The sequence below is a fragment of the Myotis daubentonii genome, chromosome 17 (assembly GCF_963259705.1).
Source record: "Myotis daubentonii chromosome 17, mMyoDau2.1, whole genome shotgun sequence".
Classification (NCBI taxonomy): domain Eukaryota; kingdom Metazoa; phylum Chordata; class Mammalia; order Chiroptera; family Vespertilionidae; genus Myotis; species Myotis daubentonii.
In genome coordinates, this window is record NC_081856.1 from 10310622 (window position 1) to 10329600 (window position 18979).

An 18979-nucleotide genomic window follows, 5' to 3' on the forward strand; every position below is an offset into this window, starting at 1 on the left:
TTTGTTCAAATTTTGTCATAAAAACGTGAAAACATTTTATTCTATGTACAATAATGTACACAAATTTAAATAGGTCACCAAAGAGACCAGAAGTAATTAAAGAGGTATATTTACAGTAGCACATCACAGTAAACGGAAAACCATTCACAGATTCAACATTGACTGTTTTTGTGCTTGGTTACACAATGAAGTGAAGCATATTAACTCCATTTTGGATGAACTGAATTTTGAACAAATAACCTCAATGATTAGTAAATGCTGTTTAATCAGTCAGTGTCCTCATTAAATTCTTCAGCTGCTGTACCTGTATTCTGAATCACTCCGTTTCTTTCTGTTTGAACATCATCCTCACAATCTGTACTGTCATCTTCATTCAATTCCCTGTCAGATTCGGCAGCAGCAGCCTCTCTTACAGCTTCCTCTGCATTTTCATTAGGTGCAATAAATCCGTTGTTGCTACGTATGTTTGAATTAGCCTTGATATCATCTTCAATGTATACTTTTTGATGGCACATTGGACAAGTATCTTGAATGTACAGCCATTTCCGAAGGCAAAGTGCATGGAAATAATGATTACATGGTGTCATACGAGCAGATGTAGTAAACTCATGATAGCAGATTGCACAGACATCATCTATTTCTTGTAAGCGGCTCCCTTTTATTTCAGGAAGTGAATTAATTTTCTTAACAGCAGTCCTACGATTCATGAATGTCTTCCAGCCATTTTTTGCTTGTAAGTAGATGTTAAAATACGCATGTAGACACATCATACAAGCCCGAATTTTACTTCCTGACTCAAACATCATAGTATAAGCCCCATTTCCAAACATTACTACTCCAAATATAAATTCAATAATATTGCCTGTTGAACGAACATAGTAGACATAATCATCAAGCTTTTCCCAGAGGACATTATAGTAGCCATCAATCATGAATAACGTATAAACAGTGAGAGAAACAATTACTTTTAAGCAGAGTTCCACACAGAAGGCTGTAACGGCAAACAACCATGTGTTTAGTGCATAGTGATGCCAAAGAACATAACTGAGTAAAACAGGAAGAATAAACAGGCAAGCAGAGACAAAGAGCACAGGAAAATGTCTACGAAAAGATGACACATGAGAGGCACTGAGAGACATCAATACGGGGTCTGTCATTCCATGGATGAAATGCAGGACTGCAGTTAATAAAAGGCACATGTTTCTACTTAAGCGAATAAGTCTCTCTTCTGGTCTTAGCCCACTTAAACCAGTCTGAAGAGCCAAAATAAAAAATAAAACAGGTGCTACAAAGCCAAGTCGCCTGTCGTCTTCTTCAGTTGATCCAATAAAGGCCAGTATTCCAAGGCCCAAATAATGGGCTATTGAGGAAATTACAGCACTCATGCCCAGCACAGTTAGTGTAGAATCACATCCACTAATTATAAGATTGCAAATGAGGTCCCAGAAATCGTCCCAAGAAATAAAGAAGGAATCAGTTTCACTTGCCATCCTTAAAATGTACATTAACACTGTAGCCTGAGCTGTAATTCTTGTTAGCCAAAAGACTCTCAGTATATCTGGGAAACGGATCCTCTTCCATGTGTCCTCCATTAATAATTGTAATCCATAAATTCGATACATGTGCCTCACTAAAAGATAAACATACCGTGTGGAATAATAAAACCACCTAAGTTTCACTGCCAAGACAAACAGTGTGTTTAATATAAGAATCAAGGAAGAAGTAAAAACTAAAGTCTCCCGGACGTGTAATGGTAGCTCTGTGATTAAGCCTATTACAGGAACCAAGAGATCCAAAATAACTAACTGTGAATAGATGGAATGAATTTGGAGTAGTGTAATGTATCCAATTCCAAATGTTAGCTGTAGAACAATGAGTGCCATCCATTGTGAGGGCCCTTTCCGAGGAAGCAGTTCAATTCCAAAAGCTGACGTGTTGTAGGCACCATAGAAGTCAATGTGCAAAACAGCATAATAATTTACCAACACTGAAGTTGCAGCTAATAGAAAGGCTGCGCTGTACATGTAAAACTTGAAAAGTGATCGCTGTGACAATATCAGAACAATACTGGATACAAAGATACCTGAAAAAAAAGAAAAAAGGTCATTTGAAACGTTTTAAAGAATATTTTCCCACTAATAGTTATAGTCTCCCTTTAGGAAATTCGAGCATTTTTTAAATTATGAACATTAAGCCTCAAGGCAATTTAGGTTTAAAGGCCAAAAGAGTTTTGTAAAGTAGGTTCAACAGGACAGACAAAACATTTTTAAAAATCTTATTAGAATTACAATTTCCAAAATAATTTTAAGTAGTACCATATACCCAGGCAACTAAATTACCTTTGAGTTTATAATGACATACATTTTAATAAGTTTTAAAATCTTTAAAGAACATGTCCTTTTAAATTTTATAATTATTAAAAATAATTAAAATAATTCCATGACAAAAACATTACAATTAAAAATAACCAAAATGGGCCGAAACCGGTTTGGCTCAGTGGATAGAGCATCGGCCTGCGGACTGAAGGGTCCCGGGTTCGACTCTGGTCAAGGGCATGTACCTTGGTTGCAGGCACATCCCCAGTGGGAGATGTGCAGGAGGCAGCTGATTGATGTTTCTCTCATCGATGTTTCTAACTCTATCTCTCTCCCTTCCTCTCTGTAAAAAAATCAATAAAATATATTAAAAAAAAATAACCAAAATGGAAAACACTTGTTCCTATTAAATCTTAGAATTCTTTTTCTTAAAAGTATTCTTTAGGAAATTGAGTTTAAGTTTTATACTTACATCTAATGCCTCCTTTTCCTCAAGCTGAACTCCAGCTGGCTCTTATTTTTCCTGCTCCTTAAATTGAGCATTCTCCCCTGCTTCCAAATTCAGTTGTTCCCCCCACCAATTACCTTGCAAGTTTCGGAAATGTCTTTCAAGTTCCTTGTTTTCTATACATTACAGAATCTTTTTCTTCAAATAGTCTACCCTTTCTATTGTTCTTCAAATTACAAAAGTAGCATTACGAAAACCAAAACATTTAGAAAACAGTAATCAATCCTCCTCCCCACTCCATACTTAACCAATGTATGGTCTGAAGTGTATTTAGAAGCATCTTTGTGCTCTGACAAATTTTTAAGTGAGATTACAATAAACATTATCCAAGGTTTCAACTATGGAAACGATATCCAAATAGCCACCAAGTACCCTAGCCGGTGTGGCTCAGTAAATAGAGCATTAGCCTGTGGGCTGAAGAAGGGTCATACCTGGTCCAAAACAGGTCAAGGGCACATACCTCGATTGCAGGGCTTGATCTCTGGCCCTGATTGGGTCATGTGTGAGAGGCAACCAATCCATGTCTCTCTCTCTCACTCTCTGTCTCTCCCCCTCCCTTCCACTTTCTCTAAAAAATTAAATCAACAGAAAAATATCCCTGGGTGAGGATTAACAAAAAAATAAAAATAGCCACCTACTAGCACTTCTACATTACAGCTGTAACATTCAAAATTTCTAAAACTTAACTTACCTCAAATGGCTCTTGTGATTTCTAATTTCAGTGAAAGGCACCATTATTCTCTTAATGGTGCTTTCTAGCCCTGTACCCTCGAACTTGACAGTCTCCAAATTCTAACTATTATTTATCTCTTCTTTTCACCAACCTATTTATTAGTTTGTCTCTAACTAAAAACTCATCTTGTCCAAATCCATCTACAAGCCATCACCAATATGCCTTCATTTCTTTCTTCAAAATACTGTGGCAGCTCTGAAATAGTAATAATAACTAAAATCTGTATTTCTTATCCTAGAAATCAAGGATCCAGCTGGCCTTAGAATAATGCTCCTCTCAAAGCACACACCATAGCTCCAGACTTCTTTCCCAAAAACACTCTTTCGGTGCCATAACTGCAACTGTGTTTACATTTTTATCTGCTTGTCATCATGGTCCCACCCTGACTGCTCAAATCCTGTCCATCTTATAGACCCACTTTCTCTGATAGTGACTGTTCCTCTCCAGCATATCTACAAAACCTGGTGAAACACCTAATATTCATATACTACTCGATATTGTAGTTTATAGGTATTATCTACCCTGTTAGATAATGTCTTTGAGAGTAAGTAAGGATACTACCTTGTACATCTATGGATCACAAAATATTTTGTAGAAAATAAATGCAATTACTATTAATTGAACTAAATGTTTCTGTTGAATTCTGGATTATGTTTTTAAAGGAAACTACAAAATACAGCTCACTTAGAAATTGATATATATGAGGTCAGACAAAGCTAAGAAACTAGAGCTTGGCCCTAACCGGTTTGGCTCAGTGGATAGAGCATCGGCCTGTGTGCTGAAGGATCCCAGGTTCGATTCTGGTCAAGAGCATATACCTTGGTTGTGGGCACATCCCCAACTGGGGGTGTGCAGGAGGCAGCTAATCGATGTTCCTCTCTCATCGATGTTTCTACGTCTCTATCCCTCTCCCTTCCTCCCTGTAAAAAATCAATAAAATATATTTTTTTTAAAAGAAACTAGAGCTTGGAGCAGCCGTGGGCAAACTACGGCCCGCGGGCCGAATCCGGCCCGTTTGAAATGAATAAAACTATTGAAAAAAAAGACCGTACCCTTTTATGTAATGACGTTTACTTTGAATTTATATTAGTTCACACAAACACTCCATCCATGCTTTTGTTCCGGCCCTCCGGTCCAGTTTAAGAACCCATTGTGGCCCTCGAGTCAAAAGTTGCCCACCCCTGGCTTGGAGTATAGAAAACATGACGCACTCCAAATAAAATATCTACCCATCCTCCTTATTTCAGCATGCAATCAAGAAAGACTGCATATTACATACAGTGGAGGCATTTCATAATCCATTGCATGTAAAAGTAAGGGTTAGTTCCTCTAAATCAGCCGTCGCCAACCGGTGGTCTGTGAGGTCTGAGAGGTTGGAGACTGCTACTCTAAATGATGACTTTGCCCATGAACTTAAAATTTATCCTATGCCAATGTGTCAGGTAATTTGTAAAAAAGAACAAAGGACACAAGATACATAAATTTCTGCATAAAAACCACCTGATTAATTTCCAGAGCAAGTGGGCCACTAGTAATCTCCCAGAGAGCTAATATCTGGGTAAAGGTCCTTTCAATATAAAATGAACTGCCCTGGTCAGTGTGGCCCAGGGTTGGGCATTGTCCCATGCACATAAAGGCTGCCGGTTCGATTCCAGGTCAGGGCACATGCCTGGGTTGCAGGCTAGATCCCCAGTGGGGGGCATGCAGGAGGCAATAGATTGATGTTTGGTTCTCATATCGGTTTCTCTCTCTCCCCCTCTCCTTTCCTTTCTCTCTAAAAATATCGTGTGTTTTTTAAAAGGACTTTTTAAAAAGCTGGATTAGGAATATTTTCCATGGAAGGTGAGAGGAAATGGAATTAATTCAACCACTATGTATATGTAATATTACTTTCTCTACAGGGAAAAAGTCAGCAATTTTCCTGAGACAAAACTTAAACCAATCTCCTAAGATGAGTCAAATAACTTCAATTCTAGTTTATACCAATTAAAAGGGAGAAAGTCAAGCAGGGACTGTAAATTACTTTTGTCAACTTGCTATTCAGAAAGTGGTAAATTAATCATTGCTTGTGAATATTCATGAACTTTGTTGTGATTTATAACCAGCCCCCTTTTACTTGAATAGCTTTACCCTGAAACTCATTTTTACACACAAATGAAGGAATGATTTGGGTTTTAGAAATATGTCTGGAGAAAAAGTGCCATTTTGCTTTATGCAAATACTAGAGGTCTGGTGCATGGTTGGTCCCTGGGCCTGGCCTGCACCCTCTGGCAATCTGGGACCCCTTGGGGGATGTCGGACTGCCAGTTTCGGTCCAATCCCTGACGGTCAGGCCTCTAGTATGCATATAAGATCTTTGGTTAATCTCTTCCTGCCCTCCCCTCTCCCCCCTTCCCTCTGAGACTCATTAGTCTGTTCCATGTTTCTGTGCCTGTGCATTGAGCATCTTCCCCCCTAGGGGTCAGTGCATGTCATAGCTACCAGTCGAACGGTCACTTAGACTTTTATATATACTAGAGGCCCGGTGCACGAAATTCATGGGAGGGGGGGCGGGGGGGTGTCCCTCAGCCCGGCCTGCACCCTCTCGCAATCCGGGACCTTTCGGGGAATGTCCAACTGCCAGTTTAGGACCGATCCTGTGGATCTGGATCGGTCCTAAACTGGCAGATGGACATCCCTCTCGCAATCTGGGACCACTGGCTCCTAACTGCTCACCTGCCTGCCTGATTGCCCCTAACCACTCACCTGCCTGCCTGATCGCCCCTAACCACTCACTGGGGGTTAGGGCTGGCTGGGCCAAGGGCCATGGTCATTCTGCCATTTTAGTCACTGGGCTTTTATTATATAGGATAGATACCAAGGGAAAAGGGGGGAGGATAGACAAATAATGTAGTGAGACTACAAATCACAAAGTTCAGATGTGTCCTAGCAAGTAACAATCTAATACTATATTCCTTTTTTTTTTTAAATCCTCACGCAAGGATATTTTTCAATTGATTTTAAAGAGAGTGGAAGGGAGAGGGAAAGACAGAGAGAAATACAGTGATTAGTTGCCTCCTGCAGGCACGCACACCAACCAGGGCCCAGGCCAGGGAGGAGCCTGTAACCAAGGTATGTTCCCTTGACTGGAACTGAACCCAGGACCTTTCAGTTCACAGGCCGATGCTCTATCCACTGAGCCAAACCAGCTAGGACTGATACTACCCTTTCTTGACTAAAATAATACCCTCAAGATGTAATAACCACCAAACACTTCAATACTATAAAACTATTTAATTCTTACCCAAAGTTTGCATGTACATGGGGTTCTTAAATTTTTCTTTTATACTCAAGGTCCTATGTATGGAACATGGGAGTAATCAACACTCATTTTACAGAAGGAAAAAAGAAAGTCAAATTCCCAAATAATAAGTCTCAACATTCCCTTTCCTGGCCTTGGCCTTTTGTGACTGTTACCAATAATATTAAAGTTTTGTTGTATTTTCACAACTTCAGACATAAAACTCTTGTTATTTACCCTGTACACCTAAGAAAATTAAGCTCTGGGACACTGGAGAATAGACTTAACTGAAATCACAACTCAGGGACCCAATTTCCAGTGATTAGAGTTTCACCAAAGTTCTCGAGGTAGGAAAGAAGCAGGTATCTAAATCAATTCAGGATCTCTGAGGCTATATGTGAACTCAATTCATCAAGAGTTCAGGGCCTTTACAATTTGGATTACCCCAAATAAGCAAGCAGAAATAAACCATCGCATGTTATACACCAATGTGTTTAGTTCTTTTATGTGGAAAGTCCATACCATAACCTTTTCTGGAAACTTAGGACTAAAAATTAGAAAGAAACAGGACAGAATATTTACAACTCTCCAGCTACCTTAAACCTTTAAAACATAACCTAAAGCAAGCTGTGGAAAAACATTTCAATGCCAGACAGAATAAAGATGGAGCCCAGAAATAAATGTTATGACTATCTTTTTCCCAAGGGAGCCCTAACCAATGAAATACAAGGTAAATAAAATATCTTGAAATAGCAATCTGTTGGTATACTTGATAAACTATACCATAAAGAAAAATTTTCTATCAAACTCACTTTAGGTTAAAAAAGGGTATTTTAAGTTTTTTAATAAGATAAAACTAAAACCTTGCTTCAAACTAAGATTTTATTAAACATGTTTTTATTTTTTAAATGTAAACATGATTTTTAAAGAATCAAACCACATTGGTATTAAGTGAAGAATAAACCAAGCTTTGCATCAAACAAGCACATATTTATAAACACACATACTCTTTTTTTGCTTCTTACTCAGAGGATCTTACTAAATAATAGTGGGTTTTCTTGTTATTTTAACCTTTTAAAATTTACATTTCTGATTATTTATCAAAGAGAGCATTTACTGATCATCATGTTTCTTGTCTGTGAACTGCCAATTTATTTTTGCTCATTTATCTATGGAATTTGTTTTCCTTAATGAATCACAGACATTTAAAAAAATATTCTGACTAAAAATTCTTTGTCAGTTATCTGTAATGCAAACATCTTCTCCAGTTATGTGGCTGTTCTTCACTTTTCTGATGCTTCCTTTTGATTAATTGATGTTTTAAATTTTAATATTGTTGAATTTATCAATATTTTACACATTTGCTTTTATATATTTTAAAAGAATTTTTCCTTCTGTAAGGTTTAAAAAAAATGTTCTTTATTTTCTTTAAAGTTTGCTTTTCACATCTAAGCATTAATCCATTAGAACTGTTTGTTTATATATTGATATGAGGTAGTGATCCAGTGTAATTTTTCCCATATGGATAACTAAATGACCACAAATGAATAGTCTATATCTACCTCTACATACCTCAATGTACCTCTGAAACACATTAAGTTTCTATATACCAGTATACCTGGGTAGTCCATTTCTGGGCTTTCTATTCTGTGCTATTGGTCTATTTGTTTATCCCAGTGGTTCTCAACCAGAATCTTTTTTCCCCTCTCCCCCCAGGAGTCATCTGACAATATCTAGAGAAATGTTTTGGCAATCTCAAATGAGGTGCTACTGGTATCTAATGGGCAGTGGGCAGATGCTGTTAAAAATCCTACAAATTCCTGAACAGCTCCACCCACCTCCCAACAAAGAATTATCTTGTCCAAAATGTCAATAGTGTCACAGCTTAAAATACCTAATCTATCCTTATGCGGTCCTGATTACTATTGTTTTACTTCATTTTTCACATCACAGGTTTTCTGAGTTCTTTCTAGAGCACCAAAAATAACTATATCTCATTCTTTTCATCAACTTTATTGTATGGCTGAACCTAATACAATGAACAGATTCCCTTTTAATAGACATTTAGATGAACAATTTGTTGTTTGTCATTACCAACAATGCTGCAATGAATATCCTTGCCTGTAGTCTTTGTACAACTATATTTTTAGGTCAAATTCTTAGAAACAAAATCGTGTGTCAAAAGGAATATGATGAATTTCAGCTGATAGTGCCAAATGGCTTTACACAGAAATGACAACCTACAAATATTGTATCACTTTACCTATTTTACAGAAAGGGAAAAAAAGTTTTGCCTTACCAGTTTCTATTCAAACTTTGAACTCTTCACTAATCTAATAAGTGAAGTTTTGTTTTAACTATATTTATTTAATTATAAATGAGGCTGAGTAATTTTTCTTTTGCTTATTGACCATGTGCATTTCATTTATTGTGAACTGCTTATCCCGGGCCCATTGTTCTCTGGAAGTAGAAGTTTTTCTTACTGACAAAGTAAAACTTTTAGGACTTCCATCTCATATGATACAGACATTTTCCCCTCAATGTGCCATTTTTAAGAATTAAAAAGTTTTGTCATAAAAGCTTTCAATTTAATTTCCCTTGTAATTTCTGGATTTTCTTTTATGTTCAGAAAAGCTTTTCCACTTCAGTGAATTATCATTATATGAGTAATACTATTAAAACAAAGTCCTATGCTTTCATTTTCTGCCTTGGATTTAGATTTGCCAATTCAGCATTATGCTGCACTGGGTTGGATTTCAGTTAGCATGTAACAGCTCCTAAGAATAGCTTAACATTCTTAAATATTCTATATATTGTGATAAGATTTTATTTGGATCTCCAAAATGAGATGCTTTATTTTCTAATCTCCTGAAACTCTCAGTTTTAGTACTTTATTATAGGGAAGGAAAGTAAATTCTTCAGATGCTATATATAAAAATTGGTACTACATTGATTGGTCGCCTCCAGCAGGCACGCACACCAACCAGGGCCTGGGCCAGGGAAATGCTGGTTTGCTCAGTGGATAGCACATCGGCCTTCAGATAGAAGGGTCCCAGGTTCGATTCCAGTCAAGGGCACATGCCAGGGTTTTGGGCTTAATCCTCAGTGGGGGGTGTGCAGGAGGCAATCAATTAATGATTCTCTCTCATAATTGATGTTTCTATCTCTCTCCCTCTCCCTTCCTCTCTGAAATCAATAAAAATATATTTTAAAAAATAAAATAAAATTGGTACTGCTTTTTTTTACTTAGAAAATAGATTTCCATTTTTACAATTTTATTTTAAAGAAAAAGGTCAGACTTCCAAGGTTTAAGATTTATATACAGCAGTATATAAATTATTTTAAAAAGGTTCTACAATTACTAAAAAAACACACACACAATAAAACACAGGTAGAACAATTAATTTTAACTATCCTTTGGTATCTTTTACACACAAACCTGCCACTCTCAAAAAACAACAGATGCCTCATTGAATGCGCCTTTTATTCAGGATGTTTTGGGGTTGTTGTTGTTTTTTTTTTTTTTTTAGCACCAAAGCCACTTTTTTAAAAACGTTATCACTTACAAATGTGAAAAATTAGCATAATTACATTGGCACAATTTAAGGAACAGCCAGGGGATGGATCTGAAAAATATTTTGTATTTCTCATAAAGTCTGACCCAGAGAATATTTTGAGATAAAAATTTTCAAATAAACAGTGTCAACATTTCTCTGATGCCCTCAAAAGACCAAAATATCTGTAACACAGTATGGTTGTTTTAAAGAAATATGTTCTTACTGATTTTTAGATAGGAAGAGAGAGGTAGAGAGAGACAGAAACACCGATGAGAGAGAGACATCAATTGGCTGCCTCCTGCACGCCTCCTCCTGGGGATGGAGCCTGCAACCAGGGCATGTGCCCCTGACCCGGAATCCAACCCAGGACCTCCTGGTCCATGGGACGACGCTCAATCCACTAAGCCACACCAGCTGGACAACACAGTATGGTTTTAATTTAAGTATTAAAAAATTTTTTTTTTTAACTATCAAGCTTACTATTAGCTAACGCTTACTAGGTCCCAAGTACTGTTCTAGGGCTTACATCCTATCTCATTTATTGTCCTTAACACCCAATGAGAGAAATACCATTACTGTCCATCTTTAAAAAGATTCAGATAAGAACAGGGAGGCATGACACAACTAATTAACCTGCCTGACGTCTTATTCTTATGATTTATCAAATACAAACTTCCATGATTTACTACAAAAATAAGAAGCAGGATAGAGTACAAAGAAAATACTATTACTTTTGTTCAATGTTCTTAAACCACAAATTATTCAATTAAGGAGAATACTCCTTTTCCTTAAAGTTCCCTAGCTCAACTCTGAGAGCACTGCATTTAAAATTCTCAGCACCTGGTCCCAAAAGGGTTTTCAGAGAATCTGCAGTCACCTGCTGTAAGAACAAGGCAGCAGCTACACTATTTGGGCAATGAACATGTGAATCCTCTCAAACAAAGTTCCTTTTTTTCCTCCTCCACCACGGACTCTTCTCAAATCAGAAATGGGGATAGCCATCCTCCTACGCTCAGAGAGTCCTGCTATATGTGATTACTTAGTTTCCATAGCTGCACTTGGTTATCCCATTGATCCCAAATCTGATCAAGTGCCCTAGAAGTCTGTTGTCTTCTGCTCTCTTTTGGGGAGGGTGAAGGCAGGGTTGGCAGTCAGACTGAGCTGGGACCACCTTACTACATAAGTAACTGCACGTTAATTTATGGTATGATGAGTGGCTTCTTACTGGCAGGAATAAAATGCCTTCCCAACAGCGCCACTTCTTATTAATTTCATTTTAACATTAACTTCACCCATAACTGTCAGAATTCAATAAAATGTTAAGTATAAAATATGAAAGCTAGCGAATGCTTTTTAAATTTAAGTATAATTGACAGTATTACATTAGTTTCAAGTGCATAACATTAGTTTCAGGTGATGATATTTGTATAATTACGAAATCGCACAGCTCCGCTTTTGCCACAGATAACGAGGGCACTACACTTTTGCAGCAGGAATAGCTGGTGTCAGCAGCTGGTGCGTTCCCGGTAAGTCTTGTGCTAAAGAACAGCACGTTCACATATGTGAGTTTTAAGCTCTAGCGTGTGATCATCACTATACCATTCTGTATCTGGATTGCAGCTGGGCTGCGGAGAACAGTCAACCACTATTGATGTCAGAAGATTTTTAAGCCTAGGCTCTGGCAACCACTTATTTGCTGTGAATCTAAAGCAAAACACAACCTCTGACCCCGTTTTCTCATTTGTAAAATGAGAATACCACCTCCCACCTCAGGGATTTTTGAAGGTTAGATAGGTATTAGGTTAGGTAATACCAGTGAAAATGCTTTGCAAAAGTGAAGTATCAACTGTAAAACACTGCTACTTATTGCTAAGAACAAAACTCGGCATTACCGCTCTCCTTCTGTCCGAATAAAGAAGCAACAGATGGCTCATCGTTCGGAGAGGTCTGGTGAGGACCCACTATCAGCAACACTTCGAAGCACTCGCCTCCTGAGAGCGCATCGCAATTACCTTCCGCACCACGCGTGCCGAGGTGCAATGACTTAGATTCTTTTACGCACAAGTGCTTTTCACTTTGATGATGCAAGTGAAGACGGGGAGTCAAACATGAGGCCTTTCTACACTTCCTGCAAATGCCACCAAAACTCCTTTTCAGAAGTCTCTCTTGGAAAAGCCTCGTCACTTTCTAGCCACGTTTTTTCTTTAAACACCTCTACTTTGTTCATGGAACATTTCGGACTCCTGGCAAACATCGCCTTCTCCATAAGGGCTTTCGGTCAGGGGTGCAGGGTCTGACATTCAAAACCCTGCCCCTTTCGTCTGGATGTCATGTACCGCGGGCACGTCCCCGTCACGGGACACCCCGTCGATACAGAAGCGACCACAGACGAGCACCCCGCATTTCGGAAAGAAGGGAACGGAGGCCCGGGCCTTCGCACAAGCCCAAGGTTACCGCGGCGGGGCAGGGAGAGCGGAGGTGCGGGTTCCCGGGCGGTCGCACAGGAAGCGGCCGTCGGCACCCATTCCCCAGGAGGAGCGGCGAAGGAGCGGGGGACTGCCGGAGCGCCCTCTGCGGCCCACGCGGGCCCGGGTCACCGCCTCCCTCCTCCGGCCGCGAGGACGCCCCGCGGGGCGAACCTGGTTCTCAGTCTCGCACTGCCTCACGCTCACTGACAGTCTCACACCGCCTCACACTGACTCAGTCCGTCACACACACACGACCCACGGCCTGCACGCGGCTGCCGGCTCCCGGCGGCACGTCCCGTCCCGGGAGGCAGGCCGCCCCTCCCCCTTACCGAGGAGCCGGAGGAAGATCTGGAGCCCGATGCAGAACCGGCTTTGGCTGGAATCGTAGTAAGAGTTGAAGATGGCGTCGATGATGTAGAGGCAGGGCACCCGGAGCGCCACTTCGAGCGCCGCCCAGGCCTGCTGATGGGCCATCCGCACCTGCTGCTGCGGGGGCCCCACCGCCGCCATGAGCCGCTGCCGCACCGGGGCTGGGCGGGCCGGTCCCGGGCCGGCGGCCAGGGGCGGGGGCTGAGGCGGCGACTCCGCCCCCTCCTCCCAGGTCTCTTCACCACCCGCCCGCCGCCCGCTCGCGTGTCTCGAGCAGGAGCAGGCGGCGGCGGCTCCGGGGAGGCCTCCGGGTGTCGGTGTTCTCGGCTGGCTAAGGCCTGGCTCCTCCTCCCTCCACCGCCTCCCCCGCCCGCGGAGCCACCATCTTGACCTCGCCCGCGGGCCTCTGCCGTTGGGGCTGTTGGGAGGCTGAGGCGGTGCCCCAGGTCACGCGAGACCGCGGAGACCGCGCTGCTGTCGCGTCACAAGCGGACGCCTGGGGCGCCCCCACGTCGTCATCACGTACGGCGTAGCCAACGTCCGTAAGCGTTACCATGGTTTCCGCAGACCACCGCGACCCACGCCGCCTTGGCTGTTTTGGAGCCTCGGCCGGCCGTGGCGCAGGCGCTGTGTGGCAGCCGCGCCCTCCAGCCTCAGAGCGGCCGCCACACCCACGGCGGCGTGGGCTCAGGGAGGGATCCCGCTGCTTCCACGGGCGGGACTTCCTTGTTGTTTTATTAGAGCCCATTAAATGTCCCATAAACGTGGTTCAAAGGTGCTTGAGAGGAGGACAGGCAAAGGGCGCCGCCCGCCCCACCTACTCACCCGACCTGGCGGCGGCTCTGAGACGGGCCGGTCGGCCGACATTCCGGGGAAAGACCTGGGGGCGTGTCTGCGTGCCTTTCACGGAGCCGCCGCGGACTGCGGCTCTGGGCTAGGTGGTGTAGGCGCCACACCAACAACATCCCTCATCCCTTGGCGCATCCCTAACCACCTCCCCCAAGTTGGACAGAACTGAGGACACTTCTCGGCCACATTTTACAGATATCAAGGGTCGCTGTGAATGAAGGGCAGGAACCCAGGCCTCCCACTTTGATGTCCAGTTTTCTTTAAGGAAAGCATACCCAGGCAGTCCCTTCTTTCCTCCCAGGCAGAAGAGATCATAGTTTTCTTGTGTGTGTGTGTGTGTTGTTTTTTTTTTGTAGGGGATCAGAACGTGCCACCCCAAAGTATGCCACTTTGACATAGGATTACTTTTAGCTAAAACAAGAAAAAGCTGAAGCCCCCACCCCCTCTCCCAAGAAAAGCTCTCTGCCTCCACGCCCCCCAAAACACATTTGCTTAGAAATCAGGACATAAATGTCCATTTGTAAAGGTGTCCCTCTCCCTTACGTATAAGAGGACTCTCAGACTCTGAATCACCCACTCACTAGTCATCTTCCGCTAGTTTCTCCCATATATTTACCTTCCCAGTTACCACCCCCTAGAAGCCTATACTAATCTGACCATACTTATCTTTCTCTTCACCAGAAAATAGGAATGTAAATTAGCTATTAACGAATGTCATCCCAATAAGTTTAATTGTAAAAATAATAAAAAAAAGGAAAATAAGAATGTAAGTCAGGTCAGAGTCTGCACTGTAGACCCAGCCATCTCAAATTAAGGGGGGTAAAATAGTAAGCAAGAACCTGGTTTACCTGGGGCAGTGGTCGGCAAACTGCGGCTCTTGAGCCACATGCGGCTCTTTGGCCCCTTGAGTGTGGCTCTTCCTAAGCCGTAGGAGTACCCTAATTAAGTTAATAACAATGTACCTACCTATATAGTTTAAGTTTAAAAAATTTGGCTCTCAAAAGAAATTTCAATCGTTGTACTGTTGATATTTGGCTCTGTTGACTAATGAGTTTGCCGACCACTGACCTAGGGTCCTAGCCCAAACTGCACTCTGCAATCCACTTTATCAGGGCTCTAAATGGGTGATTAATAAAACTCCAAGACCCCTTTCTCTGGGTGAGGTAAGTGTGGTAGAATGACTGAACCCACACCCAAACTCCTTACTACAGTCTCAGGTTTTTAAACTTCTATTGTCATCCCCTACTAATAATGACTGCCATCTGTGTTTCCCATATACAGTGGGGCCTTGACTCACGAGTGTCCCGACTAACGAGTTTTTCGAGATACGAGCCATCTCTCGGCCGATTTTTGCTTTGAGTTGCGAGCTAAAATTCGAGTTATGAGCCAGCTTCAGATAGTTGGCACAGCGAACATCACAGTGAACGCCACATCAGCCCAGCATCACGTGTCTCACTCGTTCATGATTTGACATAGGAGTAATTTGAGTTACGAGCCCCATCACGGAACGAATTTAAACTCGTAAGTCAAGGCCCCACTGTACTAGGCACTGAGCTAAGGGTGTTACATTTTACTTAAATCTTTGTATCATCATTATTTTGATAGGTATCATTTTCTCTGTTTTAGAGAGGAGGAAATGAGGCTTAGATAAGTTACCAAGAACAAAAAGTTAAGTGGCCAGTATGGCCATTGCTACTGGAGAGCAAACCCAGGATTTGAACCCAAGGCTACCGGGAACTTAGAACTTAAGGCATCTCTAACTCCTTCCTCTTTTCACCCACAGCCAATCTGCAACCAAATCTTACTCATTTTTTCCAGACAATCTCTTGTATTTGTTTCCTTACTGTTGTCACTGTCAGTATTCTAACCCAAGATCCTACTGTAGCTTGCCTATTTACTGCAATATCATTTTGATCATTTTTCTAATCCAGTCTGTTTACTTCTGCTGGGTTAATTCTCCTAAACTGCACACCAGGGGAATAATCTTGTGGTTTTGACAAAATTCCCAAAGGAAAGCAAACTTGGTAAGAGGAGACAGCTATGAAGGCTTATATGGAAACTTCAGAGATGTAAATTAGCTACTCAGTCCATCTGTTATTCTGCCCTAATTGCAATTTAAAGGAAAAAGAGAGAGGCTATTATGGAGAAAAGGGCCCATAAGGAATAATCTAAGAGAGTAGTAGTGTGGTAAGGAGACAGGAGGTAAGTACCACTATATTATAATCATGCAAAATGGAAAATAAAAGTTCATGGGTTTTCTCCAATTTTTATTTTAAAAGTGTAGTAAATATTAAATAAAAAGGTTTTAAAAGTGAGCAAATGCTACAGTTCATGTTAATGTTTTAACCGTTTCCAATCTTAATTTGATGCATAAAGTTTTTAAGAATGTTTAATTCGCTCAGTGATCACAGGAAGTCACAGGTTCAATTCCTGGTAGGTAGGGGCACATGCCTGGGTTGCTGACTCAATCCCCCTGTAGGAGCGTGCAGGAGGCAGCCCATCAATGATTCTCTCTCATCATTTATGTTTCTATCTCTCTCTCCCTCTCCCTTCCTCTCTGAAATCAATAAAAAAAAATATTTTTAACAGAATTTCTAATTCAAACTAAATTCCACCTTAGGCCAAGAACATTCAGGATTGGTGGCATAGTCATTCTTATCTTTCTCACATATAACTTCAAGCCAAGTTTCTTTAACCTCTCTAGGTCTCACTTTCCTCACCCATAAAGTGAAGGTTTGACTAAGATCCTGGCAAATACTTTAAAATACTACTTTAAAACTAAATTTATATCAATGAGGTAGTATTTTGATGCTTAGGAATCTTTTAAATAAAAACAAAGCTTTCAAAGAAATAGCTATAATTCACTGAATTTAATCTTTGGTTTGAATGTTGCACAACTCAGGTATATATTTATATTGAGTATATCCAGAACAGTATAAACACACACACACACACACACACACACACACACTTTATATACATAAATTACCCGTGGTCAAAAATAATCTGTTCATTCAGCTTTAATGATTCAAATGCCTCTTAGTAGCTCTAAAAAGCCTTTAGATAATATGATGTGTAAAAACTAGTTTGACTTTTCTGTCGCCATTTTCATCAGCCAAGTCTTTGTTCCAACCAACAGAAGCTGATTCTGGACTATCATTATTCCTCAAGATTGCAGGTTCCAAGAATGACCGTGCAATTGGTCGAGCTTATTGGGCCACGTATCTGTACCCGAGCTGTACCTAGGACAAGTACTAGCAGTTTCCTGGGAAGCACAGGTGGAACGAAGCAGTAGGAAACAGGCACTTAGAATTACCCATTCCAACTCCCCAACAAAGTACTATGTGTTTCCTTTAAATGGAATATACGAACGCTGGTAGGAAGGGTAGGGAGTAATGGCCCCCAAAGGGACAAATACATACCTTAGCTTGATTTCAGACCTCAGGAAGTATTTAAAAAATAATCTCCCCTCCTAAATTACTTTAGGGGAGCTCCCGTTTTCCTCATCCTTAAATTTCAGATATACTCATCAAAATTCAACTATTTGAATTTTCTGGTTTTGTAAGTGCCAAATGAACAGGAACAGTCTATTGTTGTTTAGTTAACAAAGAATATAGTGGCATATGGAATCAATGTTGGGTTTACATTACCTGACTTTTGGTTCATTCATTTATTCATTCAACAGACATTTACTTGAGCACTCTAAGCTTGGCAGTATGTTTGCCCACTTCTGCCTCTTACTACTTCTCTGTCTCCAGACAGAGTACTTAAACTCTCTAGTCTTCAGTATCCTCATCTTGTAAAAAGAAATAAAGTTTGATATAAAACAAAATACATGACATGCATTATCCAATTAATCTTCAACAAATTGTCCAAGGACACAGACAGTAACGCTGGCAAGAGTCAGGTTTCTAACCCTTATTTTTCTGATTCCAGAGCTTAAGGTCTAATCCTCTGCAAGTAATTTCTCATGCCTGTTACACAAATTATAACAATATATTTTAATACTTGGTATGGTATATAGTAAACAAATGTTAAGAGAAATACTCGCCTTAACCAGTTTGGCTCAGTGGATAGACCATTAGCCTGCGGACTCAAGGGTCCCAGGTCCGATTCCGGTCATATCCCTGGATGCGGGCATATCCCTGGTAGGGGGCATGCAGGAGGCAGCTGATTGATGTTTCTCTCTCGTCGATGTTTCTAACTCTCTATCCCTCTCCCTTCCTCTCTGTAAAAAATGAATAAAAAAAAAAAAAAATATATATATATATATATATATAAATACTCAGTGGAAGCTTTATATAACACTTAGCAATGGCTCCATTTATGGCTCAGTAGTAATGTGAAGATGTTTATTAGTTTGGGTTATTATATGTGATAATTATTCAGTAATCTTACCTAATAATAGACAAACATGCAAATTGACCATACCTTCACTATGCCCACCAGCCAATCGGATGAGTATGCAAATTAACCAAACAATGATGGTGGTTAATTTGCATATGTAGATGCCCAGCAGCAATCGGAGCCTGCAATCAGAGCTGAGGGGTCCACTGACCAGGCCTAACGCCTTGAGGAGTTAGGCCTGGGCAGGGGTGGAACCGGCGGTGGCGGGGAGCAGGGGCAGAGCCGGCAATCACAGGGAGCTGGGGGTCCCCGGCCCAGGCCTAACATCTGGGCTATAGACGTTAGGCCTGGGCAGGGGCAAAGCCAGTGATCATGGGGAGCAAAGGCGGAGTTGGGGGTCCCCTGCCCAGACCTAATGTTTTGGCTACAGGCATTAGGCCTGGGCAGGGGCGGAGCCGGCAATGGTGGGGAGCAGGGGTGAAGCCAGCAATCACAGGGAGCAGGGGCGGAGCCAATGATGACGGGGTGCTGGAGGTCCCCTGCCCAGGACTAA

At 41.3% G+C, this 18979-nt stretch overlaps 2 protein-coding genes across 2 annotated transcripts in view; both read right to left on the reverse strand.

Moving 5' to 3' along the window:
• Window positions 1-91: 91 nt before the first annotated feature.
• Window positions 92-13749, reverse strand: RNF139 (ring finger protein 139). The gene is made up of 2 exons (XM_059672754.1): window positions 13191-13749; window positions 92-2083 (listed from the first exon to the last, which is right to left on the reverse strand). Exons 1-2 carry the CDS (start codon window positions 13369-13371, stop codon window positions 267-269), a joined length of 1998 nt encoding a protein of 665 aa, XP_059528737.1. The 5' UTR covers window positions 13372-13749; the 3' UTR covers window positions 92-266.
• Window positions 1945-18979, reverse strand: part of TRMT12 (tRNA methyltransferase 12 homolog) — a 47045-nt gene continuing 30010 nt past the window's right edge. The window contains exon 2 of the mRNA XM_059672759.1: window positions 1945-2083. The gene's annotated coding sequence lies outside the window, so the exon portion shown is untranslated. The remainder of the gene's footprint in view (window positions 2084-18979) is intronic.

Coding starts and splice junctions, on each gene's coding strand:
- RNF139 (XM_059672754.1), bottom strand. CDS start 13,371: ATGGCGGCGGTGGGGCCCCCGCAGCAGCAGGTGCGGATGGCCCATCAG. Junction 2,084..13,190: donor GATCTTCCTCCGGCTCCTCG/GTAAGGGGGAGG, acceptor CTTTTTTTTCAG/GTATCTTTGTATCCAGTATT.